At 40.2% G+C, this 22,246-nt stretch overlaps 1 protein-coding gene across 1 annotated transcript in view; it reads right to left on the bottom strand.

The window, feature by feature from the left end:
- Nucleotides 1-8,210, bottom strand: part of LOC133660183 (adenylate cyclase type 2-like) — an 83,829-nt gene extending 75,619 nt beyond the window's left edge. The window contains exons 1-2 of the mRNA XM_062063419.1: nt 8,140-8,210; nt 6,204-6,744 (exon numbers count right to left, since the gene is read on the bottom strand). Of these exons, the coding sequence (XP_061919403.1) occupies nt 6,204-6,728 (525 nt within the window). The 5' untranslated portion in view covers nt 6,729-6,744; nt 8,140-8,210. The remainder of the gene's footprint in view (nt 1-6,203; nt 6,745-8,139) is intronic.
- Nucleotides 8,211-22,246: the final 14,036 nt, after the last annotated feature.

Below are 22,246 nucleotides of genomic sequence, written 5' to 3'. Positions count from 1 at the left end.
GTCCCATGAATTTAATTTAGTACAAAACATACATCAAATTAAATTCAAGCTTGTTTAAAAATGTATAAAAAAATGTTCACGTACAGTCGTCCCATGCCACATCGTGCTTTGAAGCATATGCTATGTGCTTTGGGGCTAAATTGAGCATTTTTAATCATAAACATGGCTAAATGGACAATTAATATAAATTCTACAATAGTATTGGCCACTAGATGTCAATCAAAACATGTTGTGCAGTATCATGGCCATGCACAGACAGGAGACAGCATTGCTATATTAATAATAATAATAATAATAATGGATTTGTTTTTATATCGCACTTTTCTATTGTTAGATACTCAAAGCGCTCACAGAGAAGTGGGAACCCATCATTCATTCACACCTGGTGGTGGTAAGCTACATTTGTAGCCACAGCTGCCCTGGGGTAGACTGACGGAAGCGAGGCTGCCAGTTTGCGCCTACGGCCCCTCCGACCACCACCTATCATTCATTCATCATTTCTTCACCAGTGTGAGCGGCACCGGGGGCAAGGGTGAAGTTTTGGATTAAAAGAGTGTAAAGGTGATATGCGGGTGTTATTTCATGTCTCGAGGGTTCATATAATGTTAAAAATTGTCTTTAGAATTAGTTTTTTTTCAAAAGCTATGAAAATATTCAAATCATAATTATTTCCAACTTAAAATAGAATAGTGTGAACAATGTTTTAATTGTTGCTCAAATAAAAGGGCCCCAAAGTAGTTCCTCTTTTATATTTAATAATGCATTGACTTGAATATAAGACAGTATTTGTCCGTTGAAAAAAACTAAAACAATGGATCGTATCATATTTGGGTTCTAGAGATTTATACACTCAATTCAATATATCTCATACTTGTGTTTTTTTCTAAGAGGATTTTCAGGGGTTGTCTTATATTTGGGTCAGTACTGTATTTGTTTTTTTTTACATGTAGTTGCTTTGATCTTAGTATTTGCTTTCCATCTGTTGCAAAGCTTTGACGTTTTCTTCTCCTGTCCCCCGCCCCCATCTTTCCTCTGTCTCGTCCCCATGAACGCAGTCAATGCAGCAGGACAGGAGGGGATGCGTGTGGCCGCAGAAAGCGTTTGTCTCGCCCAGAGCAGAGCTCCAAAACGGAGCAGGATTTAGGTCATCCAGTTTGCAGGAAAGGGGGATGATAAGATTCAAATGAAAGAGGGCGAGAAATATGAGGAGGTGAGAGATGGCAGGCCCAGAATGAAGGATGGACTGAAATAGAGGAGGATGGAGAATGAAAGGGTGGAGCAAAGGTCATGCCAATCTCGCATAGACGGAGCAAAAAGGCAGGATGTAGGGCAGGAAGACTCAAGATAATAAGACAATCTCTGCCTAGAAATCAGTTGTTAAAATGGTTTATTTTTGGTATATTTTCAGAAATGTTAACACTACATTCAAACACATTTCAGTTTGGCTCCTTCTGAGTAAAACCCCATGACTGTTTAACATTAGCTAAGCTTTACCACGAATGCAGAAAGCTTGGTCAGATGCATTCATTACATTAGTGGGACAAACACAAGTTGTGACTAAAGTCAGAAAAGAAAAAGGAAGATTCCCCACGTACAAACCCCATTTCCATATGAGTTGGGAAATTGTGTGAGATGTAAATATAAACGGAATACAATGATTTGCAAATCCTTTTCAACCCATATTCAACTGAATGCACTACAAAGACAAGATATTTGATGTTCAAACTCATAAACTTTATTTTTTTTTTGCAAATAATAATTAACTTACAAATTCATGGCTGCAACACGTGCCAAAGTAGTTGGGAAAGGGCATGTTCACCACTGTGTTACATGGCCTTTCCTTTTAACAACACTCAGTAAACGTTTGGGAACTGAGGAGACACATTTTTTAAGCTTCTCAGTTGGAATTATTTCCCATTCTTGCTTGATGTACAGCTTAAGTTGTTCAACAGTCCGGGGGTCTCCGTTGTGGTATTTTAGGCTTCATAATGCGCCACACATTTTCAATGGAAGACAGGTCTGGACTACAGGCAGGCCAGTCTAGTACCCGCACTCTTTTACTATGAAGCCACGTTGATGTAACACGTGGCTTGGCATTGTCTTGCTAAAATAAGCAGGGGCGTCCATGGTAACGTTGATTGGATGGCAACATATGTTGCTCCAAAACCTGTATGTACCTTTCAGCATTGATGGCGCCTTCACAGATGTGTATGTCTTGGGCACTAATACACCCCCATACCATCACAGATGCTGGCTTTTCAACTTTGCGCCTATAACAATCCGGATGGTTCTTTTCCTCTTTGGTCCGGAGGACACGACGTCCGCAGTTTCCAAAAACAATTTGAAATGTGGACTCGTCAGACCACAGAACACTTTTCCACTTTGCATCAGTCCATCTTAGATGAGCTCAGGCCCAGCGAAGCCGACAGCGTTTCTGGGTGTTGTTGATAAACGGTTTTCGCCTTGCATAGGAGAGTTTTAGCTTGCACTTACAGATGTAGCGACCAACTGTAGTTACTGACAGTGGGTTTCTGAAGTGTTCCTGAGCCCATGTGGTGATATCCTTTACACACTGATGTCGCTTGTTGATGCAGTACAGCCTGAGGGATCGAAGGTCACGGGCTTAGCTGCTTACATGCAGTGATTTCTCCAGATTCTCTGAACCCGTAGATGGTGAAATCCCTAAATTCCTTGCAATAGCTGGTTGAGAAAGGTTTTTCTTAAACTTTTCAACAATTTGCTCACGCATTTGTTGACAAAGTGGTGACCCTCGCTCCATCCTTGCTTGTGAATGACTGAGCATTTCATGGAATCTACTTTTATACCCAATCATGGCACCCACCTGTTCCCAATCTGCCTGTTCACCTGTGGGATGTTCCAAATAAGTGTTTGATGAGCATTCCTCAACTTTATCAGTATTTATTGCCACCTTTCCCAACTTCTTTGTCATGTGTTGCTGGCATCAAATTCTAAAGTTAATGATTATTTGCAAAAAAAAAAAATGTTTATCAGTTTGAACATCAAATATGTTGTCTTTGTAGCATATTCAACTGAAGATGGGTGGAAAATGATTTGCAAATCATTGTATTCCGTTTATATTTACATCTAACACAATTTCCCAACTCATATGGAAACGGGGTTTGTAGATACTGAAAGTCACAATGGACAAAACCATACATTCATCTAAACCTCTCAAGACTGGTTTTGGCAACTAATCAGACAAAAGTCACCATGTTGATGACATGCTTCTGACCATGCATGGAAGTTGCTGTTGGTATTTAGCAAACAATGCAAAGCGTTTCCCAATATGTGACGCGTGCTACTTTATGTGAGGCTGTTACATAAGAGTATTATTATAATCCTTTATCAAGAGCAGTTGCATCACACATGGAACATGATCTGTTGCCAAAATATGTGAAACTAAAATATACTATGAGATTATAAATCCTGTACAAGCACGGAGGTTCAAATGACTATTATCTTTATTTTAAAACTGCCAAGGTGTAGTCTCTTACTTTAATTGATTCAAAAAATAAATGTAATGTTCCAAAACAAATAAGGCCAACAAACGTTCAAATCAAGCGACATATTGTTTGAAGCAATTTAACTTTACTGTGAATGCAAAATAATTTTACAGAATAAATCTGTAAAATTATTTTGATGATTAAAGGGCCCCTTTATTGATGACAACATTGGCACTTATATTATAGTTATGTAGTTCAAAACAGTGTCTACAGATAAAATTCCCACCAAAGTAGAAGCAGTAGTGATTTTAGGCTGGTTTTGAACAGGTTTCAGCACATTTTAAATGGTCTATTATTAGCTACAAATTGCATGCATCATCCTGCTGATGTCACATACAGAAGACAGGAGGCAATTTAATTTTACTCAATATGTGTTTTGGTAGCACCTTCATCCAAAATCACGTTATTTTTGCACATAATTTGAAGGAATTAAAAGACATGTCTGCCAGATGCATTGTTGCATGTTGTAGCAAGACAACTGAAGAAGGGGTCAGTCTGCATGCATTTCCAAATGATGGAAATATGAGCACCTCTCCAGGCAAATTGACTTGTGCAAAATGGGACGAACCCAGCAAAAGGAGTGTAATTTGCAGCGATAAATTTGAATGATTCTGACTTCGCAGAAGCACTTTTTTTGTCGGAGTTTGGATGGAAGAAATGTAAAAGACTCAAGCCAAATGCGACTCAGAAAATCAGGTGCACTCTCGAGGGAAGACAAACTGAGTTAGAACCTGTAAAAAAGCGGATCGTGCGCTCAAAAACGGGAGAAAAAGAAGGTAAGCCGCTGGGATTCAATTGTATGTCCTCTTCTACTGATGTTTTTTCTGAAGATGCTTAAAAAAAAATTTGAAAGAGCATGAGGAAGCAGGCTATGGTGTCTATGGAAGAGGAGATGGAAGAGTCGGGAAGTGGCGATTCTTTTATATTTATTTTTTGATCATATTTTCAATAATATCAGATTTGAAGTAGTCATGACAAAAAACATGCAATTAGTTGATCATAATAATAGTTTTGCATGTCTTTATCCACACTGTGTATCCAGTTCTGTAGGTTACTTCACGCCAAAAGGGGCCGGCATATCAAGTCCGACGATGGAAAGGGTCGTGTTCTAAGTACAGCAAGTTCTTTTTTTATTATTATTTTGGTAACACTTTAGTATGGGGAACATATTCACCATTAATTAGTTGCTTATTAAAGTAACAACGACTTAATTTAGAGTTATTTGGACACTAGGGGAACATATAAGGGTTAGGGTTAGGGTTAGGGTTGGAGTTAGGGTTAGGGTTACTAATAAGCAATAATTCTGAGGTTATTGAGGGAAGACTCTTAGTTAATGACTTACTGGTTGTATAATAAGGCCATGCAGAATAAGGCATTAATAAGTACTTAATAATGACTAATTAAGAGCCAATATGTTACTAATTTGCATTTTAATAAGCAACTAATTAATGGTGAATATGTGTTCCCCATACTAAAGTGTTACCATTATTTTTATTATTATTCCCGGGCGCGGCCACCGCTGCTGCTCACTGCTCCTCTCACCTCCCAGGGGGTGAACAAGGGGATGGGTCAAATGCAGAAGTTAATTTCACCACACCTAGTGTGTGTGTGACAATCATTGGTACTTTAACTTTAACTTTATTTACCTATCACCCAAAAACTAATTGATATCAAGAGAAATGACTGCCTGAATCAGTTTCATAAACAAAAAACACGGGTACTTTAATAACAAATATTGACGAGGGAAGTAAAAAGGTTTAACTTCTCAAAACAAACAAATCAATTAGATTGTTTATAAACCAATGCTGCTAATTTACAGTATATTAACTAACATTAGACAAAAAGGTACTGAATAGCTGTGGGGATTGTTGAGTAACTCACTACATGTTGACATCCACAATTTGTCAACATTAACAATAATATCACAATATAGCAAATAGGCCTATGCATAAGAGGGGAAACACATCCATAATACTTGATCATATTAAAATAACGTTACTTAATTCACTTTAAGCAAACATAAGAAATATAATAAATTTACAAAGCTAGGTAGATTTTCTCACCAGGTATGTGTAATAGAATGGTTGTTTAACAATACAAAGTCATGCTAAGATTTAAACTACTAGTACAGTTCATGCCGTGCCCCTGTTGTATTCCCCAGAGGGCCCGTGGCTTCTTGCTTGCTCTAAATTTGTCAGCTTTTCCAAGCGAAGATAACCGTGTCAAAATAGTGCGAGCCCGAGAATCGCCTCTTGCTTTGTGCAGTCGACTCAACCGTGAACTCAAACAATAACTAAGCCCCTTATTCCCCACTTACTTTTATCTATGGCTCCCATCACATTAGTGCTGCCAGGAGGACCACATGCTGGGGACTTGCGAGTGACTATTAGTGTTTGTCAAGCTTTTTTGCCATGTGTGCAGATATGAGAGAGACTTGAGTGTGGCTTTGTGTTTTTGACACCCGTGTGGACTAAGTGCCCTGCGCCACACACTCCTGATGTGTCCTTACTGGCAACCTTTATCTTGGTGTGATTTCTTTTGTCTGTGCTCCCATGTGTCTTGATGCTCTCATTCCGACCGTTTAAACAGGAATATCCTGCTGCCACAGCAGATGAAATGTGATGACTTCACACCCTGCATTAACGTGTGCATTAAACATGTGTGGGATTTGGAACTCACCAGCCCCGATGCAAAGAACACCGTCAGCAGAGCCAGGCATGCTCCCATCACTATAAGAAGCAGGAACACAATGAGAGGATGCTGCTGGCTCATACAGTAGTAGGACTCATACAGCCAGTCCCGGGATCTGCTCCTCTTCTCCTGACCTCCTTTAACCCCCTCGCCGGATGCCCCGGCCCGGTCCAGGAGGTACCGCTTCCTCCGTATTGCCTCCTGCCACATGGATCTTGGAGCCGAGAAGGGAGAAGCGGCTGGGAAACCAGAGGAGGCGGTGACGTCTGAGGTAATAGTTTCCACCACAGATGAGGGGCAGTTGCTGTGCTCCACTTTCCTCCTGCTGCTATTGCTCCTCCTGGGTACCCTGGTGTGAGTGCTCCGGGTCTCCTGAGGAACCTTGGAGACCTCCCCGCCCTCCTCCCTACTTAAGTCCTTCAGGTAGATACAAGTGAACGGCGGCTCTGAGTCAGAGGCACCGTGCGCCGACCGGAGAGGTGGAAAGAACGCACCAAGGTTTGAGCGCAGCATCCTCCTCCGCCTCCTCCTGCCAACATGTTGGAGCGGGGAATAAAAGGAAGAGAGGAGACTGAGTGCTCTTTAGAGTGAGAGGGAAAAAAAGTGGGAGGGAAGTGAAGGGTAAGGGGTGGGGATGACGACTAAAGGGGGAGGGGAGGACGTAGGTGCAGCAGCAGTAAGGAGTGAAAAAAAATACCATTATTACTTTTCACAGTCAGATCTTTTAGATTTCTTGGTGAGGGGGAGATTTTCCTTCCGTCCCCAAATCCCTATAATTATGCGGGGTTCAAATGGTTCTCTTCAATGTATGAATGTATGCACAATAGGTTTACATAACACATGAAACGTGACGAATTTGCCAATTTTGCTAGATTGTCATGGTCTTCTTGTTCATCTCGCTCCTCCTCCAATCGGCTCTCTCTTTCGACTGTATGAAAACATTTCTGAATAACATCCGAATTGCGACTGTTACTTGTAGTGATTGTAACTTGACTTAACATTTTCAAGAATTGAGTTTAAAGAGATGTTTTTTAGGCCACAGTCACCCTTACTCCCTCTGCATATACATCAGCAGCCAATAGGAGCTTTTATTATCCGTAACCTATTTTGAAAAGGTTTTATTATAATTTATACACCAAACCTGCATGCATTGCAAAGATCAGTTTAAACAAGGAATTGTGTCGAAATGAGAATTTATTTTGAATCGAATTTTCACTACAAGAATCAAAATCAAATTGAATTGTGAGTTGTTTGTATTGAGTTGTGTGTGTATTTACCTTTCTGTTTAGTTTGAGTTGATAGTGTATGGCATTTTTTTATTTTCCCGGTGCTTGTGTGTGTTTTTAAGTAAACATTTTTTTTGTTTCCTTCCTGGTTTCCAGCAATCCACCTGCCCCTCGTTCTGGCATTCTAAAATTGACAGTATGAGTCTCAACGGTCAGACATTTAAAGTAGGTTTTCAAAGAAAATAAATGATGTACATTCAAGTAAAACATTTAAAAAATGTTTGCGTTTGAAATTCTGATGATACAATTGATTGTGTGAAAATATTGGCGTTATTTTTAAAGTTGATTTGAATTATGCAAGTTATGTATTAATACAAATTCAAAATTGTTCATCTGATTTGTAAAATTAATCTTTTGCATTAAAATGGTCATTTCGTGGCAGATGAAGGAATGGATGTTTGTTTCAGCAAAACACATCTTTATATTATGACTGCCGACAAGTATTAAAACAATACAATATATATCGAGCCAACACTGCTCACTCAAACCAGGATCTCAAACTATTGCCCCAACTACATGCCTATCGGGTGAGAGGTATGGTCTTAGAAATGAGCTTGGGAAAACATGGTCAGAATCTAAGGGCACCCTTGACAAAAAGGAAAAAGGCAGCAAGGCGGAACTCCCCGGCAAAAACTCACCCAGAACGTGGAGTGGCTGACTTAGCACCAACTCAGCGGGTGCGGTGCAAAGATCTTCTTTAGCATGATGCGCAATCCATTTAGTGTAAGGCTTTAGTGTGCTGGTGGGTACTGGCACGTTGACATGGCACGCAAGCAGCTGCCCACTCCGCACCTTTCGGACATTCTTCCAGACGAACTCGGCACCAACCAGCTTGACCAAAACCCAAACGCCTGGGTGCAAGAGGGAGTGGATTGCAATACAATACCAATACAACCAATACAACCCTTGGTGTCATAATCTTTTTTACCAATTACGATCAAGAGCAGAACTTGTGGAGTTGGGTTATTTACGTTTCGTGTTTTGTGGCGAGCCATCACACCAAAGTTTGGCGGCATGTCATGCCCACATCCTGTCATTTGTAAAACATTTTTTGCAATTTATCATCCTCCATCAGTTTAGTTTCCGTCTCTTATCAGCTTAAGTGCAGAAATGGCAGATCGGTGATGGCTCCACCCACTACGAGTTGGTAGGAATAGGCATTTCAGGGTGTCAACATTATCATTTCTACCGAATGAGATCAAAATCAGAATTTGTGGAGCCGAGTTTTTAATCTTTCGTGTTTTGTGGCGAATCATGGTAGCAATGTTTGGCGCTATGCCACGCCCACAGCTTATGGCGTAGGCAAAATGTATTCGCAATTTATCATCAACTCTGTGTAGTATCTGCAATTTAACCACGACTCATTTGGCCAAAGTCCCTAGGAGGAGTTCGTGAAAGTACAAACCGTTGGTTTTGCTGAAAAATGGCCAAAAACCATCGGAGCCAAGTTTGGCGCCATACCACGCTCTAATCTTATGGCGTACGAAAAATTTGTTTGCAATGTATCTTCGCCTATATGAGTATCTGTGATTTGTAACCGCGTTTCACTTGGTCAAAGTGCCTCGGAGGACTTCTTTAAAGTGCGACCCCTTTTTTGCGCCGAAAAATTGAAGACGAAAACCAAGATGGCCGACTTCCTGTTTGCTTTCAGGTATGGGTTCCTGAGACTTTTATGTGCATCCCGTCATAATGAAGTTAAAGTTAAAGTACCACCGATAGTCACACACACACTAGGTGTGGTGAAAGTACCCTCTGTATTTGACCCATCCTCTTGTTCCACACCCTGGGAGTTGAGGGGAGCAGTGAGCAGCAGCGGTGGCCGCGCTCGGGAATCAAAATAATAGATGTCTCCTGCGAAGTTTGTGTCGATATGTAAAACTGGTAGGAGTGACTATTTTTTTCTAATTTTAAAGGTGGCGCTAGAGAGCCAATTTTGAAATGTCCTTTTTGGGACCCCAAACATTTTTTTCACCACACCTGACGCACCTGCAAATAATGGGGATTTTTCGTGCATGTTAAGGGCCTCAAAAAGGCATCCAAACAGAGAAAAGAAAAAACTAAAATTTCAATAGGGCCCTTGAGGTTGAGCTCTAATAAACAGCTTCCAGCCCATGCGGCCCAGACCAGTGTTTTTCAACCACTGTGCCGCGGCACACTAGTGTACCATGAGATATTGTTTGGTGTGCCGTGGGAGATTATGTAATTTCACCTGATTGGGTTAAAAATATTTTTTGCAAACCAGTAATTATAATCTGCAAATGTGCCGTTGTTGAGTGTCTGTGCTGTCTAGAGCTCGGCAGAGTAACCGTGTAATACTCTTCCATATAAGTAGGTGGCAGCAGGTAACTAATTGCTTTGTAGATGTCGGGAACAACGACGATGGTTTGCAGGTAAAAAGGTATCCAACGCTTAAACCAAAAATAAACAAAAGGTGAGTGCCGCTAAGAAAAGACATTGAAGCTTAGGGATGGCTATGCAAAACGAAGCTAAAACTGAACTGGCGGCGAAGTAAACAAAAACAGAATGATGGACGACAGCAAAGACTTACAGCGTGTGGAGCAGACTGCGTCCACAAAGTACATCCGTACATGACATGACAATCAACACCAAAATAGGAGCGCAAGACAAGAACTAAAACACTACACACAAGAAAACACCAAAAAAACTCAAAATAAGTCATGGCATGATGTGCCAGGTCGTGACAGTACACCTACTTTGAGACAAGAGCTATATTGATGCATGGGTTGGTTATGGTTTAAAGTCATATCCATCAATTGCGACAACGACTCTTTACTAACAACTGAGTTTTATTTTTTAATGATTTCTGCTGGTGTTGTGCCTCTGGATTTTTTCAACGCCAAAAATGTGCCTTGGCTCAAAAAAGCTTGAAAAACACTGGCCCAGACTGTCTCAATTGGAAAAACAACTTGATGTGCTGGAACCACAAAACTGGGTAACTCTGCCGGAACTCTGGTAGCCCCTTGCCTTTGTGTTGCGAGAGCCAGGGCGACATGGCCAAGGAGGACACATCTTCATCCACCGCTTGAAACATGTTCCACGGGGTCACCTGTGTGGCAGTTAAAGACATGCACATTTACTTGTGAATAAATTGAGAACAGGAAGTGAATAAAAAAGTTTCAGCAACTGTTATGTAAAGAAAAGGGGTAGGATTAAATAAGCTCTGCTTCTTCCTACTCCTTTTCGAACATGTTGAAAAGAGAAACTGGAAATTGTGATGTATCATGTTGTATGCTTGCATGTTCGAAATAAACTCAAACTCTAACTCTAACTCTAACTTCTGCAATGTTTATTCCAAGGCTGCAGACAAAAAATTAATCAATACATTGCACATTAAAAAGAGGATCTCAAACCACTTCTACATACCTTTACCTTTTGGGTGAGAGGCATGTTCCTAGTTTCTGCCAATTTTTTTTAAATAACCCACATGCTAGATACCAGATTCACGGACACAGCTACCCCAACTCGTCCAGAGGAAGACGCATAAATACATTTCCTACCAGTGTGAGGAAGTGATCCAAACGCATAATGTAATTTGTGCCATAAATGAGCAATCTCCAACACATGACTCCACCGTTTTTTTGCTGGATGAGAAAGCCTCTCTGAGAGAAGAGATTAATAATACATGACATTGCCCAAATACTGCATGCACTCAACCATAAAAGGCACACATGGAAAATACCCTACGCGCAGAGAAGCAAGCCAAAAAAAGACGCACTGCTGGCAGAAGTGCAACTTTTATAGTGATGAAGAAAACTGTGACTTGCAGATTAATTTAAATCATGCACACCTAGTTTGACAGTTAAGATTAAATTACAGCTTCAATGCAGCTCAGAGCAGCATCCAAGCATTTTTAACCTAATCAGAGCAAATAATCAAATGACTGCTACAATTTCTAAGACTGCTACTACACTTTTTATTTAAAATTGTAGACTCCCTCATTTAGTTGTGCAGGTACATTTCAAAATTACTGAGTTAAAATATCCATTCATCCATTTTCTATGCTGCGTGTCCCGATTCGGGTCACGTTTGAGCTAGAGCAGGGGTGGGCAATTAATTTTTACCGGGGGCCGCATGAGCAACCCGAGCACTGCTGGAGGGCCACACGAACAATATTTCAATTACATTTTGCTCAAATTATTTTTGATATACCGTAAGATAGATAATAATAATATTTTCATTTAACCTAACTTATCTTTATACAAAAGCAGAAGGCTTTTGATGGTTTTATTTTTAACACTTTCTTACACAAAACTTCCTGATGTATATTACAATACAAAAATTTCAATTTCTGTCACTTCATCCTGCATCCTCTTTGTTGTGAATGTAGCACACCTGTAAGGTGATTGGCGAAGAAGGAAGAAGCGTTGCTGTTGCGGAAATGAGGAGTGAGGATTGGTTTTCCTTTTGGAAAGAACGAGATAAGTTGAGCTGTGTTAGTATAGGTTGCTCAATAAAAGTTTAAAAAGAGCGTCAGACTTGGTGTGCACTTCTTCTGGACGCTACAATTGATGTTACAAGTGGGATGAAATGCCTCCCAGTTCGCCTTGCCATCAAACCTGGGAGTCTTCATTGAGGGCGGAATTCCCCCCGTGGCAAGCAGCGTGGCTGCACCTGTAAACGCTCTCTCTCTCTCTCTCTCTCTCTCTCTCTCTCTCTCTCTCTCTCTCTCTCTCTCTCTCTCTCTCTGTCTCTCTCTCTCTTTGCGGCGAGCTCCTCACGTGGCACGTACCTCCCGATGACGTAGCACACAAACAGTGCAGTATGCGCAAAGTTTTACTTCTGACACCAATTGTAGCGTCCAGAAGAAGTGCACACCAAGTCTGACGCTCTTTTTAAACTTTTATTGAGCAAGCTATACTAACACAGCTCAACATATCTCGTTCCTTCCACACGCACGTCTCCTCACTTCTCATTTACGCAACTCAAGAAGACAACATCTACTTCAGCAGGTCGTTACACTATATTCTTTAAAGACAGCAACGTGTGTACCACAAATAAGCACACGGCTTTACCTTTACTTGGCAGTCCATGTCTTTTTTAAAACACGCCATTTGTCATGAACTTTTCTCTTTTTAGCGTTTCGGGGATAACCGGGCATAATTGTCGCTGTGCGCCTTCCCTCACAGGACATACGCACATATAACACTTTTCAAAATAAAAGCAGCACAGTTGTATTGCACGCACGACAAAGATGTTTTTTTAAAATGTATTTTGTATTTGTGATTGCCGCTGCGCGCACGAGCATACGTCCGCACGGAAGTAATACAAATAACGCTTTTCAAAACAAAAGCAGCACCGTTGTATTGCACACTCGAAATAGATACTTTTTTAAATGTATTTTGTAATTTATAATTGGCCTCACGCGGGCCGGACAGGGACGTACAAAGGGCCGGATGCGGCCCGCGGGCCGCAGAATGCCCAGGTCTGAGCTAGAGCCTCTCCCAGCTGACTTTCTGCGAGAGGCAGAGTCAGCTCTGGCAACATTGGCACACCCACAGAGTAAGCCATGTCCGCCCTGGGCTATAAGCTGTTTATTTTATTTCATTTATTTATTTTTTACGTCGGAGCAGGTGAAAATAAGATGATCAGTAATCAAAACAAAGGTACATTGACTAAGACGATAAAACAAGTAATTGACATGTTAGTAAAAGTAGTTAAACATGACAAAGAAGTTGACAGGAACAAAATCCAATCATATTTAATTTCGTCTTGTCAATGGGTGGGACAAATTCGTAATATATCCAATCACAGCTCTTAAATGGCGTACATTGAAAGAGGGTGTGGGTTAGGTATGAACGAGAAACAATCAGATTATTTTCCTTGCGGGATAAGGAAGTCACCGGCAAAACCAATATGTGTGATTTTACCATGTAATATTTGTACACCAGAGAGATTGTGAACAGGACACATTTTATTTTTACTGCTATGATGCTATCAGCAGGCGAGTCATCAATTCTGACATCGACATACCTGTAAGTCAAATATATTATTTGCTGCTTTCTGTCACGGCGCATGCGCAATCCCTCTTGCCATCTGCAGCAAGCGCAGCCGGCAGCTCCGCTAGGAGCGCGCCGGGACACGCCCCTGCTCGCTCGTCCCGCATCGCGGCCACGCGCCTGCACGGCTGCAGGCAATCATCAATCGCGCACCTGGGTCTGATGAGGGCAGACGGCATAAAGACCAGCGGACCCGAATGTAACCTATACGTGCTACAAATCAATGCAATATATATATGAGGTGTTATGGGCTAGGAACAGAAGACTAGGTGTCACGACGCGGACTCAAACCCGTGTTGCTCCTGCAACTGAGTGTCAAAATTCCTCCTCTGGCTGCTTGCCCGGACACGACCCTGCTCGTGCTGGGCGCAGCACGCTCAGACAATGACAAGGCTGCAGACAATCACGCGTCTGCACACCTGCATCTGACGAGAGGGAGCGGCATAAAAGACCAGCGAAGCCATGAGACCTTCGCCAGAACGTAGCCAATCTCCCCTGAGTAAGCATCACGTCTGGCACCCCTCCCTTGTTCCTTGCTCGCCTTCTTGTGCTCTCCCTCGATCCCGATTTGATGTCTTTTGTGTTTTCCACAGTGTCTTCTGTGATCGTGTCTTGCCTCACGACCTCCTCCCGGAGCTTTGCTTGCCTTCCCCGATCCTCGACCACTGCTTGGACCCTGACATCGTTGCCTCTCTCCAGCCCCCGACTGCTTGCCTCCCTGCTGACTGCCTTTTCGCCTTCCCCCTTGGATTCGACGAAAGATACATCCAACACGCACCAACAACACTCTCTGGTAAATTCCACATCATCAAAGGTTTTAATAAACCTTCTAAACCGCAGTTCTGCCCTGGTGTTGCCTCCTTCCCTTTGCCTAGTACACAAGACTAGGGTTTCGATTCGGAGAGAGAGGCAGATCTTAAATTGCAGTTTGGTTGACACCGTGTATTAGAGAATGTGTGATGGACAACAGATATATACACAACAATGAGTTGAATGGCCATTCAACATGAAAGTAATTTGGAAAACAACACAGTTACTATATACATATATACAATTCTAATTCCATTAATTAGTGTCTCTGGATCTTGAATAAATCTCAGTTCAGACTTAATAGAGTTCTTGGGAAAAAAAAGGATGGCAGTACAGTCCATGTACTGCAGGATAAGGATGGAAATTGTAAAGGGTCTGCTCGAGAGCCTCCTACCCGCCCAGACAGAACAGGTGGTGGGGTTCCTGGCTGAAATCTTCCAAGAACGATCCTTGGACTAGATGCTTCTTTTCCTTAGCTCGCCATCAAAAAGAGAAGCCTGGCCTGTGTAAGAGCCAGGACCATTCTTATAAATCCATGTGTACACAAAATATCTTCATTAAATAACACTAATTGTATTATATGGTTGGGCATCTGGTCAGGATGCCACCCAAACGCTTCCCTAGGGAGGTGTTTGGGGCACGTCCGACCCGTAAGAGTCCACGGGGAAGACCCAGGACACGTTGGGAAGACTATGTCTCCCGGCTGGCCTGGGAACGCCTCGGGATCCCCCGGGAAGAGCTGGACGAAGTGCCTGGGGAGAGGGAAGTCTGGGCTTCCCTGCTTCGGCTGCTGCCCCCGCGACCCGACCTCCGATAAGCGGAAGATGATGGATGGATGGATGGATGGATGGATGGATGGATGGATGGATATTTGTATTATAAAGTATTCAGAATATGTTCTAGTTCTTTCCTCAATATTGTACAATATAAATCAATAAACATGTCAGAATCACAATACGCAATAAAATGCTAAAATAACTATTAGCAGCATAAATATGACCTATACAGAGCAGTCAGTGCACTAAAAGTGCTTATTATCAAAACACATTTAAAAGTACATTCGATACACAAATAGTTATCAAAGGTTTAAATCATAAACCTTGTATATGGACGATTGAGAATATGCCACAAAGACTATTGCAATGAAACAATTGAAGAAAGATTAATGCTAAAGGTGCTATGTTCATAAATATGGACTCACCAACTCTTCTACAGTCACACACAGCTTAATGACAAAAAACTCCAGCGCTGGTAGTCGGCTCTATAAAGTTACAAATAGGCATTTTACGTTTGTAGTTTAGACTCAGTCAGCACAATATTTCAGGTGAAAACGAGAATAAAAACCTACCTCGAGCAGAAATACAATCGGTTTCCCCTCAAGTTCTGTCTACTGGCCACTTCCTGCTACCGGCTTATAAGCACAGCTAATTGGACCATGGTGGTCACGTGACTAGGAAGAGCGCAAAGAGTAAATAGAAAAGCAAGATTATACCAGTCACTGCAAAAGGTATGAATTTGACACCTGCGTTACACGAAGATCCAGTGCCGGAACGTAGTTCACTCCCCGTAGTAGGCATCCCGTCTCTGGCTTCCCTCCTCGTACCTGCTCTCTCTGTGCTTTCCTTCTGCCAGTGTCTTATGTCCTCTGTGTTTCTCACAGTGATCCCTCTGTATCCTGTGATTGAGCTGTGCGCCTCGACTCCTCTCCGGACTTTGGACTGCTTCCCTCGATCCTCGACCCTCGCATGCACACGGACATCGTCGCCTCCCTCCAGTGCCCGATCTCTCGCTTGCCCACGCACGGACTGTCTTCTTGCCTTGCCCCTCTGGACTTCTGAAGGATTCATCCAACACGCACGCACAACACCCACTGGTGACATTCACATTGCTAATACTACACATCGTCTTGCACCATTCTCTTATAGTGGCATACACACCCCAGTATATCATCAGATTCAATAAACCTATTGAACTGATTCCTGCCGTTGTGTCGTCTCCTTCCCCCGCCGTACGTAACACTTTCAGTGTTGCGCCAAAAACTGATTCCGTGTCAAATATTGATTCCCGCCGCCTCAGTCTGGACCCTCTCACCAGGGGCCCAGGCTTAGACTGAATTCCCCCCCACCCCACCCCCTAGCGTTTACCTGTTTTTTTTTTCACCTTTTTTGTAAGGGGCGCCGAAAGTTGGCTGACCCATTAGCGATCCTGTTCTGTCTCCCTGTATTGTTTGTCTGCTCTTGAATGGGATTGTGCTGAAAATCTTAATTTCCCCCGGGGATTAATAAATTACTTCTGATTCTGATTCCAAATCTGATTTATGAACATTTCTTTCAATACATCGATTATAGATATAAAAGAAGAGAGTGATTACCATATTTTTGGACTATAAAGCGCACCTAAAATCTTCTTTATTGTCTCAAAATCGACAGTGTGCCTTGTAACCCTGTGTGTTTTATGTATGTATTAATTATGGTTGTGCTTACTGATCTCAAACCAATGTTATGTGGTACATGGTGAGTGGGACCAGTAGATGGCAGTCACACATAAAATATATGTGTGGACTGCAGGTTGACACTTGTTGTTCAATAATTGAGGCTAGCAAGCAAGACCAAAACTTTAATGTTCAATTGAGAATATAGAACATTACACACAAAACTGAAAAATCTGTCAAAATGTTTTATACGACTTTGACAAGCTACGAAGCTGCACCGATTGATGGATTGTCATCAACATATATCCTATGAGAAACAGTTCCTCTCCCAAATCAAAATGGTTTACATTGTAAATGTATCGCAGGACTGTTTCTAAAATGTCCATAAAAAGTGGTACATGTCTTCAGCTTGTTTGAAAACATATAGCACAACGCGACACGCAGAAACACGATAACATGATGTGCAGTAAAATGATCGAGTGTCTCCATGGTGAAAGCCCCGTAGAGTAAATGCAAAAACCTCATTTAAATTAGGCGGTCTCACCACTTTTCATTTGCAGGTGCAGTCTTAGTAGATCACACGCAACACGCACATTAATAATACACATAATTGTTAATGTTTGCGCACGCTGTTTAGTGCTTGGTATTTGCATCCTAGTAAATCAGGCCCTTCGTCTCAATCACTTGTCGGACAAAGTGAGACATTAACTTGATATGGTACATTGGTTTAGAGATGTGATTTTGATTTTAATATTTTGACGGCTGCCGGCTAGATGCACTGGGTCACACAGCTCCAACAATCCATGAAAAAGCTTGAAAATAAGTTGACATCCATCCAGCCGAGCAACATTTTCATGTTTATGAGGAAGATAAACATCAAACTGCCGGATCATTTTTGTGATTTTTGACTTGTTGGAGACTTTTTGATGACATGTGCTTCGATGCACTGACACGCCATCAGTACTGGATTGCCTGGGATCTGAAAGTATTCTGAAAGATCACCTGGATTCTGAAAGTACTTTCATCACTAAAGAATGGCGACTAAGAAGTTAGCAGAAGAAATGGAGGAGGTGAACAAGTCTTTGAATTTCATGTCAGAGGAACTGAGCAAAGTAGCAAAACAGCAAATGGGCCTTCTGGATTTAATTGATGAACTTAAGCAGCTGAAGGCAATAAGCAAAGACAAAGACAAGAAGATTGAAGAACTTGAAAGAAGAGTGGACGATCTAGAGCAGTACTCGAGGATGGATGACCTGGTGTTTCTGGGCTTGAGACAAGCCACCGCTCCTATGCTCGGATCACAGCAGGTGACAAAGAAGGAGAAGATGCACCAAGAGGTGAACTGCACACGCTTGAGCAGCAAGTCATCAACTTCTTCAACAACAAAGGAATTCCTGTATGCAGTTCAAGTATAGCTGCATGCCACACCATTCCACTGAAACAAAACAACAGCTCCAACATCATCATCCGCTTTGTGAGTAGAAAACATAAAATTGAAATGCTTAAGCTGGGTAAACATTTGAAAGGCACAGACAGGAGTGTATGAAAATGAGCATCTCACAAAGAGAAACGCAGAATTTGCAAGACAAGCCAGGATCTTGAAAAAGGGAAAGCAAATCCAGGACACATGGACAAGGAACTGTAAAGTAATGATCAGATTGAATGGTCCACCAGAACAGGCAAGGGTATTAGTGGTCAGAGACTTGAAGGACCTTGAACAATATAAATGAAAAAGATGATCATGATAAACAAGTGGAACAGTGGGGAAATGTTCCTTGTTGACTGTGTACTGTGTGCAGAGAAACAGTGTGTACAACCAACATGATAGAAGAACAAATGAGCTGCACAAAATTCAAGTCTTTTGACTTTCATGATCATAAATGCTATGAGTTAAAAAATAACATTGACCCAGATATTCACTTCAATCAGGACTCTAATGTGGACTGTGAATATTATACTGAAGAACAGTTTAATTCAAATGTTAAAATGGAAGGCTTTTCTGTGATTCATTTCAAGAGCAGGAGTCTTTACAGTAACTTTTCCAAAATTAAAGAGTATCTTAAACAAATACAGCAAAGGTTTACCATAATAGCAATTTCCGAGACTTGGTTGAGTGATAGTAAGGAATTACTGGATGGATTAGACGGATATGAAAGGTTTTGGCAAAACAGGTTGAACAAAAGGGGAGGGGGTGTTGTATTGTTTGTGATGTCCTCTCTCAAATGTAGGCAGATTGCTGACATGACAACTGCTATTGACAATCTGATGGAATGTGTAACTATTGAAATCAGTGTTGAAAGATCCGAAAACAGATTAATTAGTTGTATTTATAGAACTCCAGAAACATGCATTGATCAATTTAATGAGACCATTTTTGAGTTATATGAAATACATAATGATAAGGTGAACTTGATTTGTGGTGACTTCAACATTGATTTGCTGAAATTTAATGATCACATGAAAACCAATGATTTTGTTAATCTTATGTTTAGCTTGAGTTTCTTTCCACTAATTGTAAAACCTAGCAGAATAACAAAGGACAGCTTAACACTGATTGACAATATTTGTATAAATGTATTTGGTGGGAAGAGAAAAAGTGGACTCTTAGTGACTGATGTAAGTGATCACTTGCCTGTCTTTACAGTGATTGAAATGAACAAGGAGCGAAACTTACAAACAAAAAGACAAATAAATAACTTTGTTAGAATAAAATCACCAGAAGCAGTTAAGGCATTCAAGGCTGATCTTTTAAATCAGGATTGGCAAAATGTTTTTGTAGAGGATACTAATGAAGGATACGATACATTCCTGGATATATTTCTGACACTTTATGACCGTCATTGTCCATTGAGAGAATATAAGCAAAATATTAAAAAGAGGGAGAAACCATGGATAACAAAGGGTTCAGTAAAAGCATGTAAAAAGAAAAATAGGCTTTACAAGGAATTGATTAAACATCGAACAAAGGAAAATGAGGACAAATATAAAAAGTATAAAAACAGATTGACATGTATCTTGAGGCTGCAACAAAAAACTATTATGAACAATTGCTGCATAAACATAAAAATAATATAATTGAAACTTGGAATGTGCTTAATACTATAATTAAAAAATCTAGCAAAACGGATTTTACAGCAGATCTGGTAAAAGATGACAACTCAATTATTCAAAATATAGAAGAAATAGCTGAGGAATTCAATAAGTTTTTTATGAATGTTGGCCCAAATTTGGCAAAAAATATTAATTTTAATATGAATGATGAGAAAAAGTTAAAGCGTGTATCTGACATTAAAAATTCAATGTTTCTTGGCGGAGTCTGTGAAAGTGATGTGTTAGAAGTGGTCAGAAAGTTTAAAAACAAAAAATCTGTCGATGGTAACAACGTGGATATGTCACTTGTTAAAGAAGTGATGGATTGTGTTCTGAAGCCATTTACTTATACATGTAATAAATCTTTATCAACTGGAACTTTTCCTGACAAAATGAAAATTGCTAAAGTTATTCCGATTTATAAAAATGGTGATAAACATATGGTCTCAAATTATAGACCGATGTCTCTACTACCTGAATTTGCAAAAATTATTGAGAAATTATTTGTAAATAGACTTGATAAGTTCATTGACAATCATGAGCTACTGAATGATCAGCAGTATGGGTTCAGGAGTAATCGATCTACATCCCTAGCGGTGATGGACTTTGTAGAAAACATAGCTACAGCAATAGAAAAAAGTATTTATTTACTTATGTAAAGTTTTTGACACAATCGATCATTCCTTACTTCTGCAAAAAATGGAAAACTATGGCATAAGAGGTGTTTCACAACAGTGGTTAAGTAGTTATTGAAGTAATAGATCTCAATATGTGGAAATTAATAAGACTAAATCACAGCCAAGAAGAGTAACTTGTGGGGTTCCACAAAGCTCTGTATTGGGACCTAAGTTATTTATACTTTATTTGAATTATATTTGTTCAGAATATAATAAATTGAAATGTATTATGTTTGCAGATGATACAAATGTATATTGTTCAGGAGAAGCCTTGAAGGAAGTGTTGAGGATAATAGAGGTTGAGTTGATTCAGCTACAAAAATGGTTTGATATTAATAAGTTATCATTAAATGATAAGAAAACTCAATTGATGGTGTTTAGTGGCGCAAGGACAAATTGTGAAGCAAAATTAAAATTAAATCTAGTGGAAATTGATAGAGTATATGAAACTAAATTCTTGGGAATAATAATTGATCATAAATTATGTTGGAAACCGTATATTGAATATATAAAGGGAAACATATCCAAATCCATTGCTATTCTTTATAAAGTAAAACACATGCTGAATAAGAAATGTCTGCATATGTTATATTATTATTTTATTTTTCCATATTTAACATATTGTGTTGAAGTTTGGGGAAATGTCTATGAAACAAACATAGACCCAATAATTAAACTTCAAAAAAGGGTCATTAGAATAATACACAAAGCGTGCTACTATGAACATACCAATCCATTATTTATAAGTTCTAATGTGTTAAAATTTTCAGATATTGTGTTTTTAAAAACAATGGAATGTATGTTTCGAGTAAAGAACAACAGCCTTCTAGCTTGTATTCTTAGGTTATTTAAATTAAGAAGAGAAAACTATAATTTACGGGGATATTGATTTTTGAAATAAATAAAGTAAGAACGAATATAAAATACAAATATATTTCAGTTTTAGGAGTTAAATGGTTGAACAAGCTCAGTGATGAGCTAAAGACATGTACTTCTTTGTTAAGGTTTAAGAAAACCTTGAAAGGTAAAATAATTGAAAATTATAAAATATAGTAACAATTACTTTCATCCCATTGATTTTTTTTTAACGTTGATGTTCCAGGCAATCTAATTTTCAGTGAATGTATAGGATAGGCAAATATAAGCTTTGGTTTCAGCCTATTCCTTTTTCGGTCATTCTTTTTTTTTTTCTTTTCTTTTTGTGTGTAAATGTGTATGATTGTTAAATATGTCTAATCTGTACTGTTAATCTGGTCACGCAAAATGGTTGATGGTTGATTATATGACCGAAATAAACTTATTTCATTCATTCATTTATTTCATTTCATTCATACTGATATGCGATAAGCTGGCGACTTGTCCAGGGTGTACGCCGCCTTCCGCCCGAATGCAGCTGGGATAGGCTCCAGCACCCCCTGCAAGCCAGAGAGGGACAAGCGGTAGAAAATGGATGGATGGATGTTGTGAGTTGATGCATATGACTCTAGGGTAGAAGTTAAAGCAATCTTCTTCCCGCTTTCAGCACAAAGCACTGTGCTCTCTTTCATCATCCCTTCTCAGCACTCTGCTGTGCCCTTTTTATCACCTCGGTTCTCTCATCTTTCACTTCCAACTTTTGCTTCTTATTTCATTCACACATTATCCCACCAACATCTTACCTTGACATCATTTCCTCTAACCTCTGTCATTCTCTTTGTGTACCTTACTTTTTCTCCTTTCG

The sequence above is a fragment of the Entelurus aequoreus genome, linkage group LG11 (assembly GCF_033978785.1).
Source record: "Entelurus aequoreus isolate RoL-2023_Sb linkage group LG11, RoL_Eaeq_v1.1, whole genome shotgun sequence".
In the NCBI taxonomy this organism is placed as follows: domain Eukaryota; kingdom Metazoa; phylum Chordata; class Actinopteri; order Syngnathiformes; family Syngnathidae; genus Entelurus; species Entelurus aequoreus.
Note: the sequence above shows the minus strand (reverse complement) of the source record. Positions and strands in the feature narration are given on the sequence as shown.